Source organism: Uloborus diversus, chromosome 2 (assembly GCF_026930045.1).
Source record: "Uloborus diversus isolate 005 chromosome 2, Udiv.v.3.1, whole genome shotgun sequence".
In the NCBI taxonomy this organism is placed as follows: Eukaryota; Metazoa; Arthropoda; class Arachnida; order Araneae; family Uloboridae; genus Uloborus; species Uloborus diversus.
In genome coordinates this window covers 98,416,675-98,437,837 of record NC_072732.1, presented here as the reverse complement: position 1 = coordinate 98,437,837, position 21,163 = coordinate 98,416,675, and the positions used below count along the sequence as shown (strand labels likewise).

The window sequence follows — 21,163 nt, the reverse complement described above, 5'->3', positions numbered from 1 at the left end:
TATATCGCCATTTTTTATATATTTTCTCTCATCCTATTACGGAATGAAAAAAAATAACATTCTAATGTAACGTGGGATTTTCAGAGATCGATATGACATGGATTTATGAGGCATTTCTATGAATCTCCTCGGTAATACATTTTTGAATAAAAGTAATGTCTAATGATTGCAGAAAAAATGAAAACAAGCAACTACCAAAGTTCACTATAACTACAAATAGCGGCAGTAAAAAATGCGAAACAAAAGTTTAAATAAAGATATATCGAAATAAATCTTGTAACAAAAATTGCTTTTATGATAGAACCAGAAGCAAATAAAGCGGTTAATTTTCGTTATACAAAACATAATTTTCCACTATTTAACCAGTATTAAAATAAATTTAGGATCAAAATAAAACGTTTTAAGTGTAGTTTACTTTTGTTTGAATAAGATTTTACTAGGAAATGCGAAATACAAGAGACAGAAAAGATCTTTTAACAATTAAAAAAAAAATTGATCTGTTAAAAAACCATATTCTGTTACAGCATTGTTAAATTACACTTAATCAGTGGCGTAGCAAACTTGGATGTCAACCGGGGTGGTAATCTGGGCTATCACCCCTCACCCCTCCCCATCAACCGAAGGCGAAAAAAAAACCTTATTCAATGTTCGATGAAAGAAACGAAGTTCATACAATATTCATAAACAAAACGAAATTGTGCCCCCCCCCCAGAGAGGGATATCATCCGAAATAAACGTTTCCCTCGTATTGATACCGATGCATTTGAGAGATAATAAAACATATGCGAATTTCTGTTGGTATTTACATTTTTCCGGAACTCTTACATGCGTTTTGGGTGTCTCCACCCCCCCCCCCCCCCGCCCCACTCCATATGAGTACCAGCCGCCTCAAATGCCCTTCTAGTGAGACCAATATGTTTGATAGAAAAAAAAATATTTTTTTTTCATGTTGGAAATAAAATTCAGAATTGAAACATCGAAATTTCTCATATTCATTTTAGTGTCACACTCTAGGGGGTGTCACTCGGCTTAGCCCCGCCCTGCAAAATAATTTTTAATATAAATTGAAATGTTGGGGAATTTTTTTTAGAATTGAAGCATTTAAATTTTTCAAAAAAAGTTGAAGATCAATTTCGGGTGCCACCTGGGGCAAACCCATCCGCGCCACCGTAGCAATGCTACTGACTTCATCAACTCACATTTATATATAAAATAATTAAATTTATCAAATAGATAAAGGAGAAAAAAAACCCCGTATTTTCATATCAATCAACTAAAAAACCGCAAATTAAGGGAATATGTAATCCCCCCCCCCCCCCGGAGCAAAAATAAAACTTATGTATGGCACCAGTTATAAATATGCAGGAATGATTACACCTTCGAACGATATAAAACAAACGCTGAGAAGGAAATACGCTTTCAATTTTTAACATTTATCATTTAAATTTTGAGCATAAATGAAAAAAATTTAATGTATAAATTTTGAATTTGAAAAAAAATTAGATTATTCTTCAGAAAGTGTTCAAACAAAAACGATTTATTTTGGTATGCAACCTAATAGTAAAAAAAAAAAAACCCCATGAAGTCTGTTGGGGGGGGGGGGCGATCGCCCCAATCGCCCCCCTGTGGATCCGCCACTGCGTGCATAGCTCCTAGAACGTTCAGCCGATTTTCATGAAATTTGACACAAAGTTAGTCCAATTTTAAGAACAAAATTATCATACGATGGACGAGTAAATTACGAGATTACCATAACATGGAACTGTAACATGGGCACAAGCCAATTGGCGAGATACGAAATTATCATAACGTAGAACCGTAACATGGGTACAAGTCAATTGGCGAGAAAATTAACCATACATTATTTGTAAATATATAGGCGAACCAAAAGACCTTTTAATTTTTTTATAACGGTCAAAGCTGTGTGGGTACCACTAGTATTTAATATTGTTACAGGCATATTACGCTCGCGAATGGCGGTAACGATCAAGTTCAGTTTCCATGACTTGACCATTGAGCTGGAGGACAAAATACAGGCAGTATGCGAAATGCAAAGCATAGCAGAGGTTGATGTTGAGTAATGTTATCTTTTAGTTCACTGAGGTATATGACACTTTAAGAAACTCCAAAGCCAAAAATCACATGGCGTCAGATCAGGGGACCGAGCAGACCTCGTCATTGGGAAATACTGTTTATTGCCCTATGATCATTGAAATGTTGCCGTAAGAAATTTTGTACTGCTTGCCCAATATGGAGTTGGGCTCCATCTTGCATAAAAACTGTTTCCAAAAGACACTGTCTTTGCTGCAGTTGACAAACAACAAATGTTCCAAAGATGTTCTTTACAATCCCAACATGTGTGAATAGCCGTAAAATCAAAGCACAATCTGACAAACTGAGTGATATCTCGTGCCACGTTACTGGCAGAAATAACTGCTTCTTTAATTTTCCCATGATTACTACAGTGTTTCCATTGTCAACGGCATCTTTTGGAAGCTGCAGCGCCACCTATCAGTGATTGTAACAACTAAATTTTTTTTATTGCACCATTCTTCTTCTCCCTTCAAGTTCCTATAGTAAAAATTCCTATTTTGGTTGCAATCGGATGATTCCTTCAAGCTACAGACTGCTCCAAATAGAGATACTTATTTAGTAAACATCCGGTATATTACAAATTAAAAGGGAAGCAAATTTCTTACAGAAATATTACAAAAGACTAAACCTGCGTTTTTCAAGCGAAAAGCTCAAAAAATTTCTGGGGGAGTGTCTCCCTCTCTCTCTCGTTCATTCAAGATCGTCTTACATTTTGACTTTAATTTCATAAATATTCCGAGTGAGAGTACCCGAAAACTCCTCCCCTAACATTATCCAAGGTTGGCTAAAATAGCATTTCTAGAGCTCCAATTTTGAAAAGTTTCCTGAGAAGGCAAGAAATCTCTCCTCTATTATCACCTGAAATCATCTAAAACTACGTTTCTCAAACTATAATTTTGAAAATTACAGGGAGAGAACCCTTGTAGCCCTCCCCTCCCTCGTTCAAAATAGTCGAAGGTAATCTACAATTACGTTTTTAGAAATTCAATTGCAAAATTTACTGAGGGGACCAACTACAATTTAGAGACTTTTCTAATGAAGAAATCCCCGGATCTCCCTACTTCTGTGTGGATATTTTACTTACGATTAGGTTCTAATATTTCAAAATGAATTGCCAATGTTATTTTCAATTATGAATCTCTATGAAATGGTATGGCAGGAAGATACTATCCTTTAAGTTCACCAAGGGATGCTATAGACTCCATAGGTACGCTACTGAGCACTTTAATTTTCACACGAGCATCTTTATTTTTCTTTCATGAAAAGCATGATGTTCCTTGATATACTTAGTGTTAAAATGTTTTGAACTTCATTCATGTAAAAAGGAGGTAAACATTCATTTGAAGGGTGTCAGAAATAGTTCCCATTCAAATTTAGAACCTGACTTGATTTCGTGAGACATTAGTTCTTCCTCTCTGCAGCACCGTATCATGAAAACATTAAAAAAAAAAAATATCATAGCATAAATGAAATGCAAACAAAGAAATGATGAAAGCTAGGTGTGTACGTGTAATATAGGAGCTTGTTAACAAAACATTATGGTTCTCTGGACTTTTAACCTCATCGTTTATTTTTTTTAAATTTTTTTAAAGGAGCTAATGGGGGTACCACGGTACCCCTGGTGACCCCCGTGTGCATGCATGTGCCCCAAATCTGTTCTCACATTTTGTCACTTGCTAAAGATGAAAATAGTTTAATTTGAAGCAAATATTTCACAATTGAAATGTCCAGTCAATTTTCCACAATCAATTTAACATGGTACCAACAAACTGAAATAAATAACTTCAGTTAATTATGGCATTTTACCAGACATTAATGGAATGTTCATAACTGATGAGTTCATAGCAAGGACGAAACTGCAGTATCTGGTTTGGATAACCGGTATATTGCATGTAGTTCTGCTTTAAGCGATGACATAAGGGGCGTAACATATTGCTGAATTAGAGAATATTTATTTCTTTACTAATGCAATTGGAGGAACTCCAATAAATGGTTTTACACTTCAAGAAGGAGACTTTTTTTTTTTCAAAGATAAGAAGAAAGGTAATACTTCCAAACAAATATTGGTAACTAAACCGGTGAGCAAAATGTTACTGCAAATCATCAACAACTCAACATTTATTTTAAGAAAATAAAATAACAGTGAAAACACTCAAAAAGTTAACTATAAAAAATATATTTACTTTAGGTTTAGCTTTTGGAAATTCATGATTGACAGGCAATAGCTTTAATAATAAAGGAACACGATCTTGTCTGCTGGCACTGAAGGAATCCCAAATTGTTCGATGAATTACATTATTATCAATATCAAGTCCAGCAATTGCAACATAGGCTGATGGACTGGAAGTTAATTCAACAGGAAGATCCCCTATTTCCAATTGCACCATGGCTCAACTGTAAATTACAAATAAAAAACATCAACACTTAAAAAAAGTGAAAAATTATAAATGATTTTATCATAAATTCAAAAATTCTTTGAATCATCAATGGTGAAAAAAATAATTAGCAATTGGTACTATTTAGTTAATGAAGAAAATGGTCAAATATTACACAATTAATAGCTTTTTTTTTTTGTTTTGAAAAAAAATAATCTTGACTTTCATCACGTAAAAAATTTATAGAAGAAGCCATTTGGACTGGATAAATCCCCCCCCCCCACCCTTTTCCTCTTCTTTTTTTTTAATCTTTTTTCTCCACAAAATAAATAAATAAATTTTCGATTCGCAAATTGTTGAGGAAAAAAACAAGCGGGGCCGCTGAGGATATTTTCTTTTTTTACATAATAAATAAATGAAATAATAACAAATGAATACTTAAATAGATAAAAAGATAAGTAGGTTTGACAAACACTCTTCTATAATAACTTATGCTACACTATTGCTTGGTGATAGAAAACTGATTGCTGATAGATCTGTCACAAAACATTTAAATGCAAATATTGTAGATAGCTGATTACTGTAATAACTATAAGTAAGTAAATCAGTGGGAAAATTATAGACAGTTTTGACAATTAATCTCAAAATTCTAGCAAAAAAAACATTGTATCAAAATATTAAATATTATTTTTGAAGAAGATTATTTTTTAAATTGTGAACAAACAAAAACCTCCTACAACATGAAAATTTTTTCAGTGGAACGGTGCTGGTCCCGCCATATCACCGGTTGAAAGCAAGGGTGTTCAAAGAGAAGGGGCCCAGGGGACCCTGGCCTCTCCCAAAATCAGAAAAAAATTCAGATTTAATTTTGCTCACAAATAGTGGCGCATTCAGGAATTTTGCAAGGGGAGGGTCCAAGGTCGAAAACCTCAGTCTCATATCATATCCCCAATACGCCGTCAAACATATTGACTTAATTTTTTCGATTCTTGAGAACGAAAAACAGTAAAAAATAAACTATTGAATAAACAATTAGTGTTATTTAATAAAATATACTAAAATAAATTACCAGACAGCAAAATAATATACGCATTAACTTTTCTCATAATTAAAAAATGGATTCAACAAATCAAATTCATCGTTGCAGAAGCACCATATGATTTAGAAGTTCATAGAATCTCATTTGGTGTAATCTGTAATTACAAAACTAAAACATGGTTTTTTTGTGTATTCATTTATAATCACCATTCTGCTTGTAATAGGCAATTCGTTATAGGAAAAGTGAACAATATTTAAAAAAATCTTTTATCATGAGGATTTTTTTTTTTTTTTTCACTTATTAGAACTGAAATTAATGTTACCTTTGTTTGAATTTTTTTTTACGTACAAAATACACAGAATCGTAATCAATCGGGGAAAAAAAGAAGGACCTTTGGGAGGGTTCCGGACCCCCTGGACCCCTCCCTTGTGTGCGCCACTGCTCACAAATAATTTCCATACTTTTAGTTTAAAAAAAAAAGAAACAAAAATTATAATAATGATACGTTTGGGCAGTACAACCAGGCAGTAGTGCAAAGGGGATCAGGGGGTCTGTGCGATTTAATGAAAAGAAAAAAAGGACTTGTCTTGGGGGAACACAAAGTATTTTTAATAAGAAATAACAAATACTGTTGGGAAAAAAATATTAATTCTTTTTCAAATAAATCTTTAAATTTAAAACTTTCAACAAATGCAAATTAAATTTATGAACAAACTATTTTTCTCTTTCTGTTTTCATTCCCTCTTTTTTTCTAGCCTGTCTGAAAATAGGAACATTCAAACTATTACACCCCTTAACTCTCCTCCCCTGCAAGAAATTTAAAAGAAAGTCAAATCATTAGGTTGGAATCTGTTTGGAAATAATTTCATAGTATTCAACTCCAAAGAAAAAAACTTGATTAGGGGATAGAGAAGTCGGGCCCGCTGAGCTAGAGGGAACCCATAACTTTTAATCTCTTCGCCAGCTATGAAGTGAAAAGATTGGTGCTTCCCAGTGCCAGAGTTACAGCAGAAATTCAAGGCCCTGTACCAACTGGCAACTTCTAAGGCAGCATTTTCAAGTGTGGTGCCAAGCCAGGAACAGATTCAAAGGGGATCATGACCCTATGATGAGACCAAAGAGACTAAAAATTGCTTTTAGAACTTTAGAAGTTGCATTTTTAGGACTTCAATATCTCTCCCTGGGGGCACCCTTGGCCTAAAGACTACAGTGGGAAGGACTTGAAAGCTGGAGTTAAATTTCATTCATGTTTTGCTTTCAGACACTTAAAAGTGATGAAAAAACTAATTTTCACAAATAAAATTTTATAAAATATCTAATTTTAGGATGTGAAATTTTTTAAGCACTTTTACTGCATAGAAATTTGCATAGAATTGCTGCAAAGCGAACCCTATTTGCGTCTGAGTAGACCCCAGAAATACTTAAGCAAAATGAATGAGCTTGAAACTGCAAAATAGCGCATATACCAAAGTGGATGTTTTAATAATACACTCGAACTTGCTTTTAACCAGCCGTTTTAACAAGAACTCGGATTTAGAAAGTCTATGGGAACAAAACTCACTTTTAACGAAAAAACCCTGCTTAAAGCGAGCAATATTTTTTTTAATTCATAAAATGTCAGTTGATTTCCTTCTTAGAAAAGATTATTCTATTTCCGGAAAAAGTCCATTAACTTTTGAATTCAACTGAAAAATAGAGATAAAACATAAATCCTGAGAGCAGGTGATGGCAGGGCCCATTTTTTGAAATTCGTGGAACAGAGGAGCATATAAAAATTACATATTTTTGAACAGAATGTTATCATTTCCGAGATATACTTCAGAAGATTTTGTAGCTGAAACTCAATAGAGAGAAAGAAAAATGAAAGCGACTACCATACCGACAAATATGAAGAATTTAATATTAGAAAACTCTCGACATAGCAGACTTCTAAAGTGCAAAAAAACTACAAACTGTTTTGAAGCCTGGGATGCAAATGTCTATGTTTTTTGGATCCCATATTCTTTGAAAACAATAACTAGAAAGAGAAAATAAAACAGTTCAAATCAAATAACTAACTTCTTTGGTACTGTATAGAAATATAATAATAACAAAGCAAGCATGTAAAAATTTTATATTTTTTCACGAACTCGTTTTTTTTACAAGCACTCAGTTATAACGAGCAAATACAGCGGCCCTTTCACGCTTGTTATCAACGAGTTTGACTGTATTGTTTCAGGAGAAATGACATACAATACTTGCTATTATGGCTGGGCGATTCCAAGGGAAATTGACGGATATTTTAAAGCGAAACAGTAAGTATTTTCTCACATTTAAAACAAATCATATCATACACTATATATATACAAATACAAATGTGACGACCAGCAACAGGCTCTTGGCCCAGCTAGACTGGTCCTAGTCAATTTATTAGTCCCCAATGAAGATCAATGGCCCTTTTAAAGTTATCCACCTCCTTGCACATTACTACCTCTTCCGGTAAGCTGTTCCAAGTGACCACAACCCTACTAAAGTAGAAGTTTTCCTTACTTCCATATTGCATGAAATTTGAATAGCTTAAAACAATGACCCCTCATCCTGCTTCCGGTGCAAAAATTTAATCCATTAACATTGTTCATTTTGATAAATTTAAACAACTGAATCATGTCTCTTCTGATCTTCCTTTGCTCCAGGCTATACCTATTAAGTCTGGTATCATAATCTAAATTTGAAAATCCTCTTACTAGTCTAGTTACCCTTCTTTGAACCCTTTCCAATACAAATATCTTTCCTCAGATAAGGTGACCAAAACTGCACAGCATACTTTAAATGGGGTCTTACTAAACTCCTATATAAAGACAGAAGAACCATCTTAGATTTGTTTGAAATAGACCTATTGATAAACCCAAGCATTCTGTTGGCTTTGTTACATGCAATGCTGCACTGTTGACTAAACTTGAAGTCCTGATTTATTAAGATACCCAGATCAATAACATTTTCTGTTTGACTAATGATTGAACCTTGTAAATGTTAACTCGTATCCTAATTTCCACAACCTAAGTGTAGCACTTGACATTTCCCTACATTAACTGCCATACCCCACTTATCCTCCCACTTAGTAATATAATCTAAATCCTCTTGAAGCTGATTTACCTGTTTTTCATTTTCTACAATTGCCATAGCTTTTACATCATTAGCAAAACAATTCATGCTTCCAGAAATATTCTCATTGATGTCATTCATAAAAATTATAACCAAGAGAGGCCCTAAAACTGAACCCTGAGGAACCCCGCTTAAAACATCACTCCATTTAGAATGATTTCCCCTCACAACTACTCTTTGTTTTCTTCCAGTCAGTCAATTTCTAACCCAAAGTAAAATTTTCCTCCTATTCCTATATCAGCTAATTTGCTGAGAAGAGCAACATGCAGTACCTTATCAAAAACTTTTTGAAAATCAATATAAACAACATCCACACACTTTTTGTTATCTAAAGTCAAGGTAACCTTGTCATAAAAATGCAATAAATTAGTAGCACACCCTGTGGCAGAAAGCTGCTGACACGGCGACATTGTCGCAGAATGAGAGAGAGTTTGTGCAGAAAGATTTTGCACTAAGGGGGGGGGGAGGAAAGGGGGAAAAAAGTCAGCAATAAAACCATTCTCTAGAACAATACCAAAGGATACCTGTTTCATGGTAAAAAATGTAACTTGACTAAGAATTAAGGAAAAGGCCTGATTTTCTGCGAAAAATAAAATAATTGCGACATTTTACGACAAAAAAAAAACTTTGGCGAGCGCCAAATCGAGCAATCATTGATGATTGTGGTAGTCTGATATGGCATGGATAAAAGTCGATTTTAACCAGAATTTCTCCCCACGTGGAGCAATTTTAAAGCAACCTTGTGTTGATAGTCGATTAAAGAGTGGTTTCGCATTGGCTTCAAAATGCACGTGTTTGTGTTTGTTTGGTGAAAGACTTGTGCGAACTTATTTTTGAACTTTTTTTCACCTCTGTTGAAAAATTAATTTAAGTCCTCAAAAAATGTCTTATTTGCGGTGTCGTAGGTTGCAGCAACAGATGGAACAGTTGATAAATTGTGTGGTATTTTGGGCTGACCAATCGTTATTCAGATAGGGGTGCTTATAAGAATGAAAATCTTTTCTATTTGGAGGAGCTATAGATTTTTTTCTAAATGCATATTCTAATTAAATTCTTTTTTCTTCATGGGGAAAGGGAACTTTTGTTTGCTCCAATACTTGATTTAATTTTTTTTTCTCATGAGAGAGAGGGCAATGTGGGATTTCTTTTTGGCTTTAAATGCATTAGTTTTGCTTTAGTATTTTAATAAAATTCTATTTTCTTCTGGGTGGTGGTTGAATTTTCAATTTGTTCCGACTAAAATGCGTTTTTTAATCAAATTCATTTTCCTTTGGGGGGGGGGGGTATACATCGTTATAATTGCATAATTCATATTTTAATTTAGTTTTTTTTTTTTCTTTTTTTATGGGAGAAGGAGGGGTGATCTTTATTTATTTTTTCAAATCACATGTATGTTTTAGTTTGTTTTTTTCTTTGGGGAAGAGTTCCCCCCCCCCCCGAACTGTAATGCATATTTTAATTAAAAAATTTTTTTTCTTCGCATCTTATTTCTTTAAATATTGAATAGATGTTGCATTTGTATTTTTTCTGGTATTAAGAACTACAGATAACTGCTAAGAGACTGAAAACATAAATATGAGAGTGGCATCTCTGTTTAAGAAATCACCCCCTGCTATAACATAATAATTTACATTGCTTTTGGTTAGATTTGATTTTTTTCTCCACTTACCAACTGCTGGTGTTAATATTTTTAACCATAAAGATTTAGCTCAAGGTCTCTTTTTTTTAGCCTACTTTCCCAGTAAAAGTCAGAAAAAGAAGAAAAAAGCATGAAAGAAGGCTTAATGCATCTTAAAAATATCGCAAAAAACAAAAAAAAAGTCAAAAATAAATAAATAATTAAATAAATATTGAAAAATTAAAAATTGAAAAGTAGGGTATTGAGATGGGGAACTATGTCTGTCTGTCCCCCCCCCCCTAATAACTTTTGAATGAATAGTCAGATTCAAACAAACTTTTTTTTGTTCGAAAGATCTCGGCGAGGACACCTCATTCCCATATTTCACTTTTTGATTTGAACTATTTTTTGTTCAATTTTGAACAGTTCAAAAAAACTTAACATTAGCGCCTACGGGGAAATTCAAGGCAATTCCGAACTGTAAGGCGAATTTGCTTCAAACAAACTTTGTAGGAAAAAGCTTTTGATGAAAAACTTGTATATAAAATATCTTTTTGATTTGAACAATTTTCGGTTCAATTTTGAACAGTTATAATCCCTTAACATTAGCGCCTACGGGGAAACTGAAAGTCAATGTAGATTCCGTACTTGAAGGCGGATTTTTTTCAAACAAATTTTGTTGGAAATAGCTCTTGACGCCAAACTCCAGACTTCAACTCCGAGAATTTAGGGGCACTTGACTCCGACTCCTGTGCCCGAGAATTAATCGGACTCCGACTCCCCGACTTCGATTCTGACTTCGTAGCTTTGGCAAAAATTTATACACAGAGGACAAATGACTGACTCTGATTCTTAGATATTCGACTCCGACTCCTTTACCCCCTCTTTTCTGAATCCGTACCAAATACTAAAATTTACATCAAATTCCGTAGCCCATGACTGTAATTCCAATAACATCCAACTTCTCATCTATAATTATACTTTTCAATTCTTCCATCTTGTTCCTAATACTGCGAGCATTGGTAAAGTAAACTTTAAGTATGCCCAAATTGCTTTTATTTACCATCCTGAAATTACCTAAATCACAAATGTTAAAATTAGTACTCTTGTTAGACACTTTATTTAAATTTTTAGCATTACCCAAAAAATTTTCTTCCTCTCGATACCTGATGCTTGAATCATGCCCCTTATTCAAACTTAGTTTTTTGACTTCGAAGCCCCTAAAATCAAACCACTAACTACTTTGACCCCTGTAGAGCTCAGATGCAGGCAATTCCTAGCAACTCAATCCCTTTTACAATGACTCCATACATCAATGAACCTGATAGTACGCTTTTCGCAAATTGATTTAAGTAGCAGGTTCATACACATAACATGTTGATTTAGCCAGCTCCTATGCACTCCCTACCTGGGAAGCAAACCAACCACTTGGACATTGGTCAAACAGTTGTTTGCTTTGACCAACAGGGAGTCCCATTCCTTTTAAAACTCCTCATTTTTACTGTGGCCTACATCATTTGTTCCCATCCACAAAGTAACTATTCCTTACTTAATACCCCCTCCTTTTCAGCAATCTTATTAACGTCTTTCACCTGAGCCCCTGATAAACAACACCTAGCTACCTTACGCTTAAATGCTTGAGACAGAAGATTCTACAGAAGATTACCCCCCCCCCCCCCCCTGGATTATTGTATTTTTCGAGCTGAATTTAATGGTATAGTTGGATTCCTAAAATACAGTTTCGATGATTGTTAAAAAATTGTTAAAAACATGGTAACTTACTGACATGTTACTTTCATGTAAGTCAGCTACCATGTTTTTTACAATTTTTTCTACCATAATCTAAAATGTATAAAAGGGACTTAAGGATATCCCTAAATTCAGCTTAAAAAATACAATAATCCAGGTGGAAATATTACAATATATATTTTGCGTTAAATGTAACAAAGCGCTTAATGTTTTGCTTTAAGAATGTCGGTCTTACCCATGGAATTGTCCTGTTATTATTATTGTTATTTAGAATCAAAGATTTAGAGAAGGACTACACTTGTATTGGAAACAAATAACAGATATTATTTTGAAGATACAAATATTTGACAAAGATAGTAGGTTACAATTTAATACATTTTGCACGGCACTAGATCACATTACGCACAGAAAATAAACATTGAAAACAGCAGACATTTTCACAGTTAAGCCGGATAGAATAATTGAATTGTGGACTTTTTTCACGCAACTGTTGGGAAATTTTTAGTATTGTAAAACATTAATTCAAATATCAAGCTTACTGTTTTGAGATCATAAGAATTACGTTAAATTTTATCTTAAAGGATACAAAAATGTACGTTTTAGTACTTCTACTTTTACTACAGTGAAAAGATTCCTACATGAAACATTTGTGTTTACTGTCTACATTTTAAAATTTTGCGGTTGCAACTGGCTTTTCTTGCTAAATATCAGCTATTATTGTTTCTATGTTATTAATTACGTACAGACAGTGAAGTTTAATTCATTGCATCTAAAATTACATTATCTTGTCTGTGCCTTTTAAAAAGAAATATCCATTGCTTTGATCTCTTTGAAAATGAGCCATTATAGACCTGGAGATTTGATTTTTGGAAAGGTTCGTGGTTACCCTCCCTGGCCAGCTCGCATCGAAACACCAAAGCCTGGACAAAAAGTTCCCGGAAATAAGTATCCAGTATTTTTTTTTGGCACGTATGAAACTGCTATTGTTCAATCCAAAGATATATACCCCTATGAAAAATTTAAAGAAAAGTATGGAAAACCACAAAGAGCGCCGATTTTTTAATGAAGGTCTTTATGAAATAGAAAACAATCCCAAAGTTGAGGGACCTAACACTGAAAATAACAAAAAGGAGGATGAACGTGAACCAGAGGATGAGGAAGAAGAAGAAATTGAAGTTGATGATAATGAAATAAAGAAGGAAGTTGTCAAGAAAAAAGAAGATAAAAAAACCAAACCTAAACCTGCTCAGAAACGTAAGAAAATGCCTAAAGTTTCGGAACCTGAAAGGAGCCGAAGTGGAAGAATGATTAAACGGAAACGCTTTAGCTCAGAAAGTGAAGGTTCTGAAGAAAATGGGGGCAGCATCGGGCGAAGAGAAAGAAAAAACTGAAAAAAAGGAAGACCAAAAGAGTGAGAAGTCATCAGAAGAAGAGTCATCAGCTGAAAGTGATAAGGAAGGAAAAAAAGGAATCAGAATCTGAAAAAAGTCGTGCTGAGAGTTCTGAATCAGAAGATGAACCACTGGTGACTAAAGCTGTTGAAAAACCTGAAAAAAAGAAACTAGAAAATTCAGAAGATGTTGAAAAACCTGAAAAGAAGAAGCCAGAAAATTGGGAAGAAATTGCTCGTGAAAAAAGAAGGAATTATAGACCAAAAATTCTGGAGAGTTCAGTTGATAAAAAGTCCTCAAAATTAAAATCAAAAAAGTCTGAATCATCAGATGACGAAAAAGCTGTTGAACTCAACAGTGTTTCTGTGTCATGTGAGAAACTGTCTGATGAGAAGTATAATGAAGCAATGGGAAAGAAGAAAGACAAAAAAGATAATGAAGAAAAGAGCTTAAAAGCTAAAAATGAAGATAAGCACAAAACAAAGTCTGAAGAGAAAGTTTCAAAAATTAAAGCTGTAGAAAAAAAAGTCACAAAAAGTAAAAGTTCAGAAGATCAAGATAGTGTGCCTTTAAAAAATGAAGTTGATGAAAAGAAACATAAAGAAGAAAAATTGCCTAAATCGAAAGCCAAGAAAGATGAGACATTGAATGAGAAAGAAATCAAAGAAAAAAAGCAAAATAGTGCAGAGTTGCCTGCTAAGAAGCCGAAATTAGATACTCCAAACGAAAGTGAAAAGAGACCAAAAGAAAAGGCGGTTTCACATCAGAAATTAAAAGAAAAATTGGAGAAAAAGCAAGAAGAAAAAGAACAAAAGAAAGAACTTAAACGACAACTGAAGAAAAAAGAAAAAGTTAAAAAATTAGAAGTTGAAACGGATGTTGGGAAAAGATTAGCAGAAATTGATAAAAAAATTAAATCCAGCTTAAACTCGGCAAATATGGATATTTCGGCATGCTTAGATGCTATGAATGAATTGGATGCCATGACTCTTACTATGGGAATTTTAAAGAAAGAGCCTCACGTATTTTTCACATTAAAAAAATGTCGAAGGTTTAAGAAGAGTGAACCAGTTAAAAAAAAAGCTGAATACTTATACAACAAGTACAAAGTTCTATTTTTTGGATCAGATAAAGATAGTGCAGCTGTCTCTGAAAAAGAGAATAAAAAGACTGAATCTGTGGTCACTGAGACAAAGCATGAAAGTGAATTAGACAGTTCAACTTGTGATCAAGAAGAGTGATTTGCATGGAAAACACTGCATGAGGTTGGTAAAAGTATTGCTTAATTACTTTATTAATGTGGCAGTTATATAAAATTATTTTTATGAAAAATGTAATGCTCCTGTCAGGGTTGGCAAGTTTTTGCCGGGGGCGGAAAAAAACCACGGTTTTTACCGCCCCCGGCAAAAATAGGTTTTTGCCAGTTTTTGCCAAAGTGGCAAAAATAGATTTTGTTAACAACTTATGCACAGTTTTTTCCCCTTTTATATAAAAGTAAAAGCATGAAAAGATTTTGATAAAATTTTAATTTAATTATTTTTATAGTTTAAAAAAATTTAAAGTTTAACTTACTTTTAAAGTTATGGAGCATTTTTACTTTTGAATTTTTAAACATTAACGTAAAATTTCAGTTTGTAACATCTAAGACAAATAATTTATTTACAATAAAAATGTAATTAGTTTATTTATTATAGCATTTTTTTACAGAATACTAAATATCTATATAAAGTATTCTTAATCAAGATGCAACTATAAAATAGAAGAAATAAAACTAATTAAAAAGCAAAATACACATTTCTTTAGATTGAAACATCACTTAAATCATCATAGTCTATACCATCTTCATAATCACTTTCTTCCTCATACCAAAGAATTCATGTGAGTTATCACACCAAACAACACATTGGCATTGAACCCACAGGGGTAACTTCTTACTGATAATTGATAAAAGGCTTTGCCATTTTCTGTTGAGTGAGCTAGTATTACTAAAAAGTATAGTGAATATAGAATGCACATATTGATCAGCTTTTTTTTTTTCTTTTTAAATTCTTCTCTTGGCTATCCATTTTCCCAGTAAGTGAGTTTGTTTTAGCATTGAAGGAATTGGCTCATTCTGAAAAAATTGTTTTAGCAAACATTAAAAATCTTAAGTTTTGCAATCCCAACATTTCTTTTTTTATTTATTTTTCACATTATAAATTAGAAGTAACATGGAGAGACATAACTAAAATATTAAAGTGCATTATTTATATTATATTGTCACTATTTCTTGATTAACAATATAATGCTACTTTATTTGCAATTAGGTTTTTGCCATTTTTGCCGTTTTTTTTCCATTTTTGCCATGGTTTTTTCCACTGTCCCGGCAAAAATACCTTTTTGCCAGCAAAAAAACCCAACCCTGGCTCCTGTATATCATCGATAAAAATAAGAATTTAATTCTGTGATTCATGTTAATGCCTTTTCTGGGTAAAGTTAGGATGTGCAGTACATTTAGCCTATTCAAAAAATAATAGCCGTGACTGAATATTAATTAAAACTATTAAGCCAAATGTTGTGTAGCTATAAGTAGTCAGTGAAAAATACTATAAAGAATACTGGTAAAATTTTGACTGGAGTTTGAATAGTTTTTGCAAAATAATATTTTTATCAGTTTCATAACGAATAATTTTGTAGTACCTATTGTACTTGTCTAAAATATTGTTTTTAACATTGGCATATTGTTTTTTCCATTGTAGGTATGTAATTTAGCTTGTTAACTTTCTACCTTGGAAAAATTGAAAATTACTTACGGCATTTTCGGAAACATGCGCCATACCCATTGTTATATTTATTAAAAGAAAAAATTTTACTCTATGCACTGCACCTCAAGTTAAACTATTTAAATGCAATATATTCAGAGTATGGAAAACCGGTAAGCTGTTTAAACGAATTAAATGTTTTAAAGGTTTATTAAAGATAATATGATTGCTTTATAGTTTAGGACCCTAAATCCACCAATCATGTACTTTTGCTGATTCGGATCACTGTTGTAAATTTCAGCATGGTGGATGTAAAAATATCTAGCGATCTCCTTAATAAATCTTATAAAAGATTATGCACTGGAAATTTTTTTCAAAACTCACTTGATAATCTGAACATCTCAATTTCAGTTTAACCCTTTTAACTAAAAACTAAAAAAAAAATGTATACACATTCTGGCACAAATTCATATTGCCTGCCTACAACATTTTGACTAATATTATTATCTTTATTATAGATTTCTGATTCGTCATTGGACTGCCAATACTACTGCACTTCAGGTTGCATCTTGAAAAGAAGTTATGAAACACATATTGGATCAGACTTTTTTCCATTTGCTGCAATCTACATCTTCCAATTCTGTCATCATCAACCTTCCTCTCTGGTTATTTGTTTTCCATCTACGTTGCAAGTATGTTATCATAAACTCTAACCAGTGTACAGCAGATCTTGACTACTCTTATTTGCTTAAAATTTTGCGCTAAGGACCATTTCTGCTCTGAGAATGTAGAAAATGGACACATGTTTTAATATTACTGTTGTGGCTTGTATAATGTTTTTAGTTTTCATTTCCATTATATTCCAACAATCATCAATAAAATATTTGTGGTTGTGAAAATTTTCAAGTATTCTTATGCATGTGCCCAATTTTCTGTGCTCAAATTACTCAAAATGATGTCTAAATGCCATCTTCTGCAGTTTGAATTTTGAGATGCATAAAAAATGTTAGACAAATTATAAATATTTGCTGAATGAATCTATTTTTCTTAAAAAAGATTTTCCTAATTAGATTTTATTCATTTGTTATAAAATGTTTCTGATTAAGTTATCATGAAATTTTAAAAGTTAAAGTAGTTCATTAACTTACCTATTTTTCCCTGCTAGTGATCGCAAAAAGTATGACTAACTGTTTGAATTGGGTTTTAGACTTCAAAAACCAGTTTTTGACATGACATGTCGAAAACTCAAAAACCTGTCGAAAACTCAAATGCAACCTTTATTGACATTTTTTATAAACATATGAGATTCCTCATCTTGAAACATGATTTCATCATAATTTATTTTTCCTATCATTTAAATAAAAAAAAAATTAAATTAAAAAATTTCATTAAAATAAAATTATTTCCTTAAAATTTGTATTCTGCAAAAATAGTTAAACATTAAAACTTAAATCCAGTTTTTAAAGTGGTTCCGTTTAAACTTTTTACTAACTAACAAATAGTTACAAGTAATTTTATCTATATAAAATCTTTCTATGTAATTACTTATGTAATATCCTTTTTCTTAGGAGTAAAAGCAAAACTAAATCAATTAGCAGGCAGTGATTAATTATAAGTCAGCCAAATATTTTTATTGATTTTTTTTTCTTTTGTAAATCTGGAAGTAAAAAAAATATCTCTTTTGTTGAAGAAAATGAATGTCTTCCTTCAAAAGGTGTGGGTCTTAAGAGAGTTTGCCTCCAGCAAAATTATATAGGCTAGTGTTCGCCCAGTATATTCATAAATTAATATTTGAGAAAACTTGTATGAATTTAACTATTTCCAACATTTTTATTTCTACTCTTACTCATGTTTACTGCATATCTGAAAACATACAATTTTTATACAGACGCATAATACCACAGTAATAATTTATTCTAATTTTGCTTTTTATCTGTTAATCTCAAAATAAATGGATGAAAGGGGATATTTTGGTAATGGGATCGTTTCTGAAATTTTCAAAGCATTTTTTACTGAAGAAGGATGCTTAAAAACAAAAATTTTACCCATTTTTAAAACATTTTGGAAAAATTTAATATTTTTTAACAACTATTTTAATTGGTGCGCAGATTGAAATTAATTTTTTTGGCATCAAAAGTGATAAAATGCCACTCATTGATACCATTAGCGCGTAGCGCAAATTATCATAAACCGAAAACCCGGTTGAGAGCAAACCGTAAATATTTAGCGCGGCAATGGAGTCGCACGCCAAAGTACATCACTAATAACGTCATAAAGACCATGCCTTATTTCCAAAATCAGACATTCAAAAATTTTTTTAAAAAACAACTGTTGAGAAAATAAAAGTTTTTTCTGGCTCAACATTTTTTTTTGCTTATTCTATCTATTTCAGTGCTTAAAAGTAGTAGATTGAAGGAAACAACCCCATTGAGAATTTGGTGTTGTCGACAAACTGCTGGCTTGAATAATTTTATTTTGGATATCATGTTGCTTAGTGCTAACCCTATGCAAATAAATATTTCCCTATGCTTTGTTTACGTATGCAAAGGAAAAACATTTTTCGGGCTGGCATTGGAAACAAAAAAATTGACGCCAATAGGTAAAAATCAACAATTATTTAATTTTTGAAATCTTCCCATATGAAATGAAGCATCAAAACTCAATTTATATGTAAAACTTCTGTGTGAACAATGTTACTTATAAAACGTCTATACTATTATTGCGTAAGTTGCTTCTTCGTCCTTAGAAATATAAATTTCCAGGTATCAAATGAACGAACTCGACTCTTGTCAACATATAATTGTCCATTCAAAAGCACTGGGCGTCGTAATAATAGTAAAATTTTTAAAAAAGGTCGTCTTTGTGATTTGTTTATGGTTAAGGGCGGTGCATAACTGATGTCACAATTTTCAACATTTTTGACCCTCTCCCCCTTTGTCACAATGTTTTTGCACTTCACTATACCCCCTCTTCCTTTTGTCACATTTCATGCTGTTTTTCATAAACATTCCTATTAAAAAAAGACTTGTCACGTTCTCCCCATTGTATGCCCCTCTTGTCATGTCCTTCCTCTCCCTTGTCACAAACTGTTACTATTTCGTGAACCCCACCTTAAAGAGGGACATTATTCGTGGACAGCCCCTATTTTGTGGCAACCGTATGCAAAAATATACATTTCCCTACTCTTTGTTTTCGTATGCAAAGTAGAAACATTTCTCGAGCTGCAATTGGTGCCAAAAATTTGACATCAATAGATGAAAAGCGCCCGCCAATTTAACAATTATCGAAATCTTCCCGTATGAAATGATCCAGCAAAACTCAGATTATACGTAAAACTTCTGCATGAAAAATGCCTCTTTTAATAAGATCAATATTATTGAGTAAGTTGCCTTGACCTCTGCCGTTAGAATTATTAAATTCCGAACAGTCAAATGAAGGAATCCTACTTATTACATTAAAAATTGTCCTTTCAAAAACACTGAATGTCACAATAATAGTGTAATTTTTTTAAAAATCATGTTTGTGATTTGTTTACGGTTTGGGGGAAAACTGACAAATGCACTTTTCAAAATTTTTGATCTCTCTCCCATGGGCGGATTTATGGGGGGGCGAGGGGGGTCAATGCCCCCCCAGCCTTGGGAGAACTTTATACATGGTAACAACACACCTTCAATAATGTGAAAAGAAAAAAAATCATGATTTTTTTTTCTTTTTTTGAAAAGTTCAGAAGTGAAAATGAAGAGAATAGCAACTGTCCTTTTCTGATGGGGGAGGGGGGGGGGGCACCTAACACTGTATTACAAAGAGTGAAGCTGTTACCGGGTTGTTGAAATGTGTTGAAAAGGACTACTTTCAATTGAAAACCATTAGAGCAAATATATGAGAGAAAATATAAGTAATCAGCCGCTATACTTAAAATAATCAACGACTATTTCAACAAATTGGAAACTAAAACAAAGATTTCAAAAAAAAAAAAAAAAAAAACTGGATTTACCTATAAACTAAACAAGCTATAGTTGAGGGCACCCGCTTTGTTGAAGGCCCCCAACTCCGGAAAATTTCATGATTTCTTCTTCAAAAAAAGTACTTGAAAAAATAAATTCCATTTAAGGTGCTTGTAAACCTTGAAAATTTGGAAAAGTGTGGATACAAACCATAAATTAAAAACTTTATTACAAATGATGGGGGGGGGGGGGGGAAGAGAAATGCCGAAATGTGTCAAGTTTAGCTCCTTGCCACATCCTGCATCAAAAATATAAAAATCATGGTTCTCACGTTTCTGTAGCATTTTACTTGAGATAAATTTTTGTGACTCACATGTTTTCATATATTGCTGTTTATTTAATCTCGAATGCAGTAATTTTGGAAATTATTTTGTATAACTTGCGTTTATCTTACTTCTTCTGCATATTGTTAATCTGTTCAGCCCAGAAGGAAAAAAAACACTACCTCTATTTTTTTTTTCACTACATGTAATTGAAAATAAAAAGTTGTTGTAATGAGAAATCAATAGTTTTTTTCCTTTTAAACTTAAAATGTTGATGTTGTTCCTGATGGCCCTTGGAGCACCCAAGGCAATGAATAACAGAGGCATTAATCCACTTTTGAGGCTAATATGAGCGGCTTCCGTTTGACTGAGCCCCATTTTAGGTGGAGGTCCGACTTTTACTCAGACACATTTGACAGATAGCACAATTCAGATTTATTACAATACAAAGAAATCAGAATAACACCCAGGGTAGTAGGGGGGAATTGAACCTGTGCCTCTATGCATGCAAGCAGTTGCTGAGCAATACCGCTTGGCCACCGAAGCCCCAAGCTTAAAATAGTTGTTTCTTACAAAGTTAGAACAATACTGTAAAAACAGTACAATCAAGTACTAAATTTCAGAGACTGGAAAGGCCAATTTAAGTGCCTTAAATAATTTTAACTGTTCTCAAGTCCTTGAAACGGATTAGATGAGTGTTTGAACTTTATTTCTTATCAAGTGTATAAATTATGAACTGTCCAAATGG

The 21,163-nt window shown here is 32.9% G+C and overlaps 2 protein-coding genes across 3 annotated transcripts in view; one reads left to right on the top strand and one right to left on the bottom strand.

Moving 5' to 3' along the window:
* The window catches only part of LOC129235297 (trafficking protein particle complex subunit 11-like), a 121,265-nt gene extending 108,829 nt beyond the window's left edge, over positions 1-12,436 (bottom strand). The window contains exons 1-2 of one of the 2 annotated variants that reach the window (XM_054869026.1): positions 12,392-12,436; positions 4,278-4,488 (exon numbers count right to left, since the gene is read on the bottom strand). In XM_054869026.1, the coding sequence (XP_054725001.1) occupies positions 4,278-4,481 (204 nt within the window). In that variant the 5' untranslated portion in view covers positions 4,482-4,488; positions 12,392-12,436. Of the gene's footprint in view, positions 1-4,277; positions 4,489-12,251 lie in introns of both variants that reach the window. The other variant, XM_054869025.1, reaches the window with a different exon arrangement.
* Positions 12,437-12,452: 16 nt separating this feature from the next.
* On the top strand, positions 12,453-20,875 carry LOC129235298 (hepatoma-derived growth factor-related protein 2-like). The gene is given in 5 exon segments (XM_054869027.1): positions 12,453-13,064; positions 13,066-13,380; positions 13,382-13,471; positions 13,473-14,672; positions 16,667-20,875. Coding segments are annotated over 4 exon segments (1,794 nt in total). The 5' UTR covers positions 12,453-12,851; the 3' UTR covers positions 14,649-14,672; positions 16,667-20,875.
* The last annotated feature ends 288 nt before the right edge of the window (positions 20,876-21,163 follow it).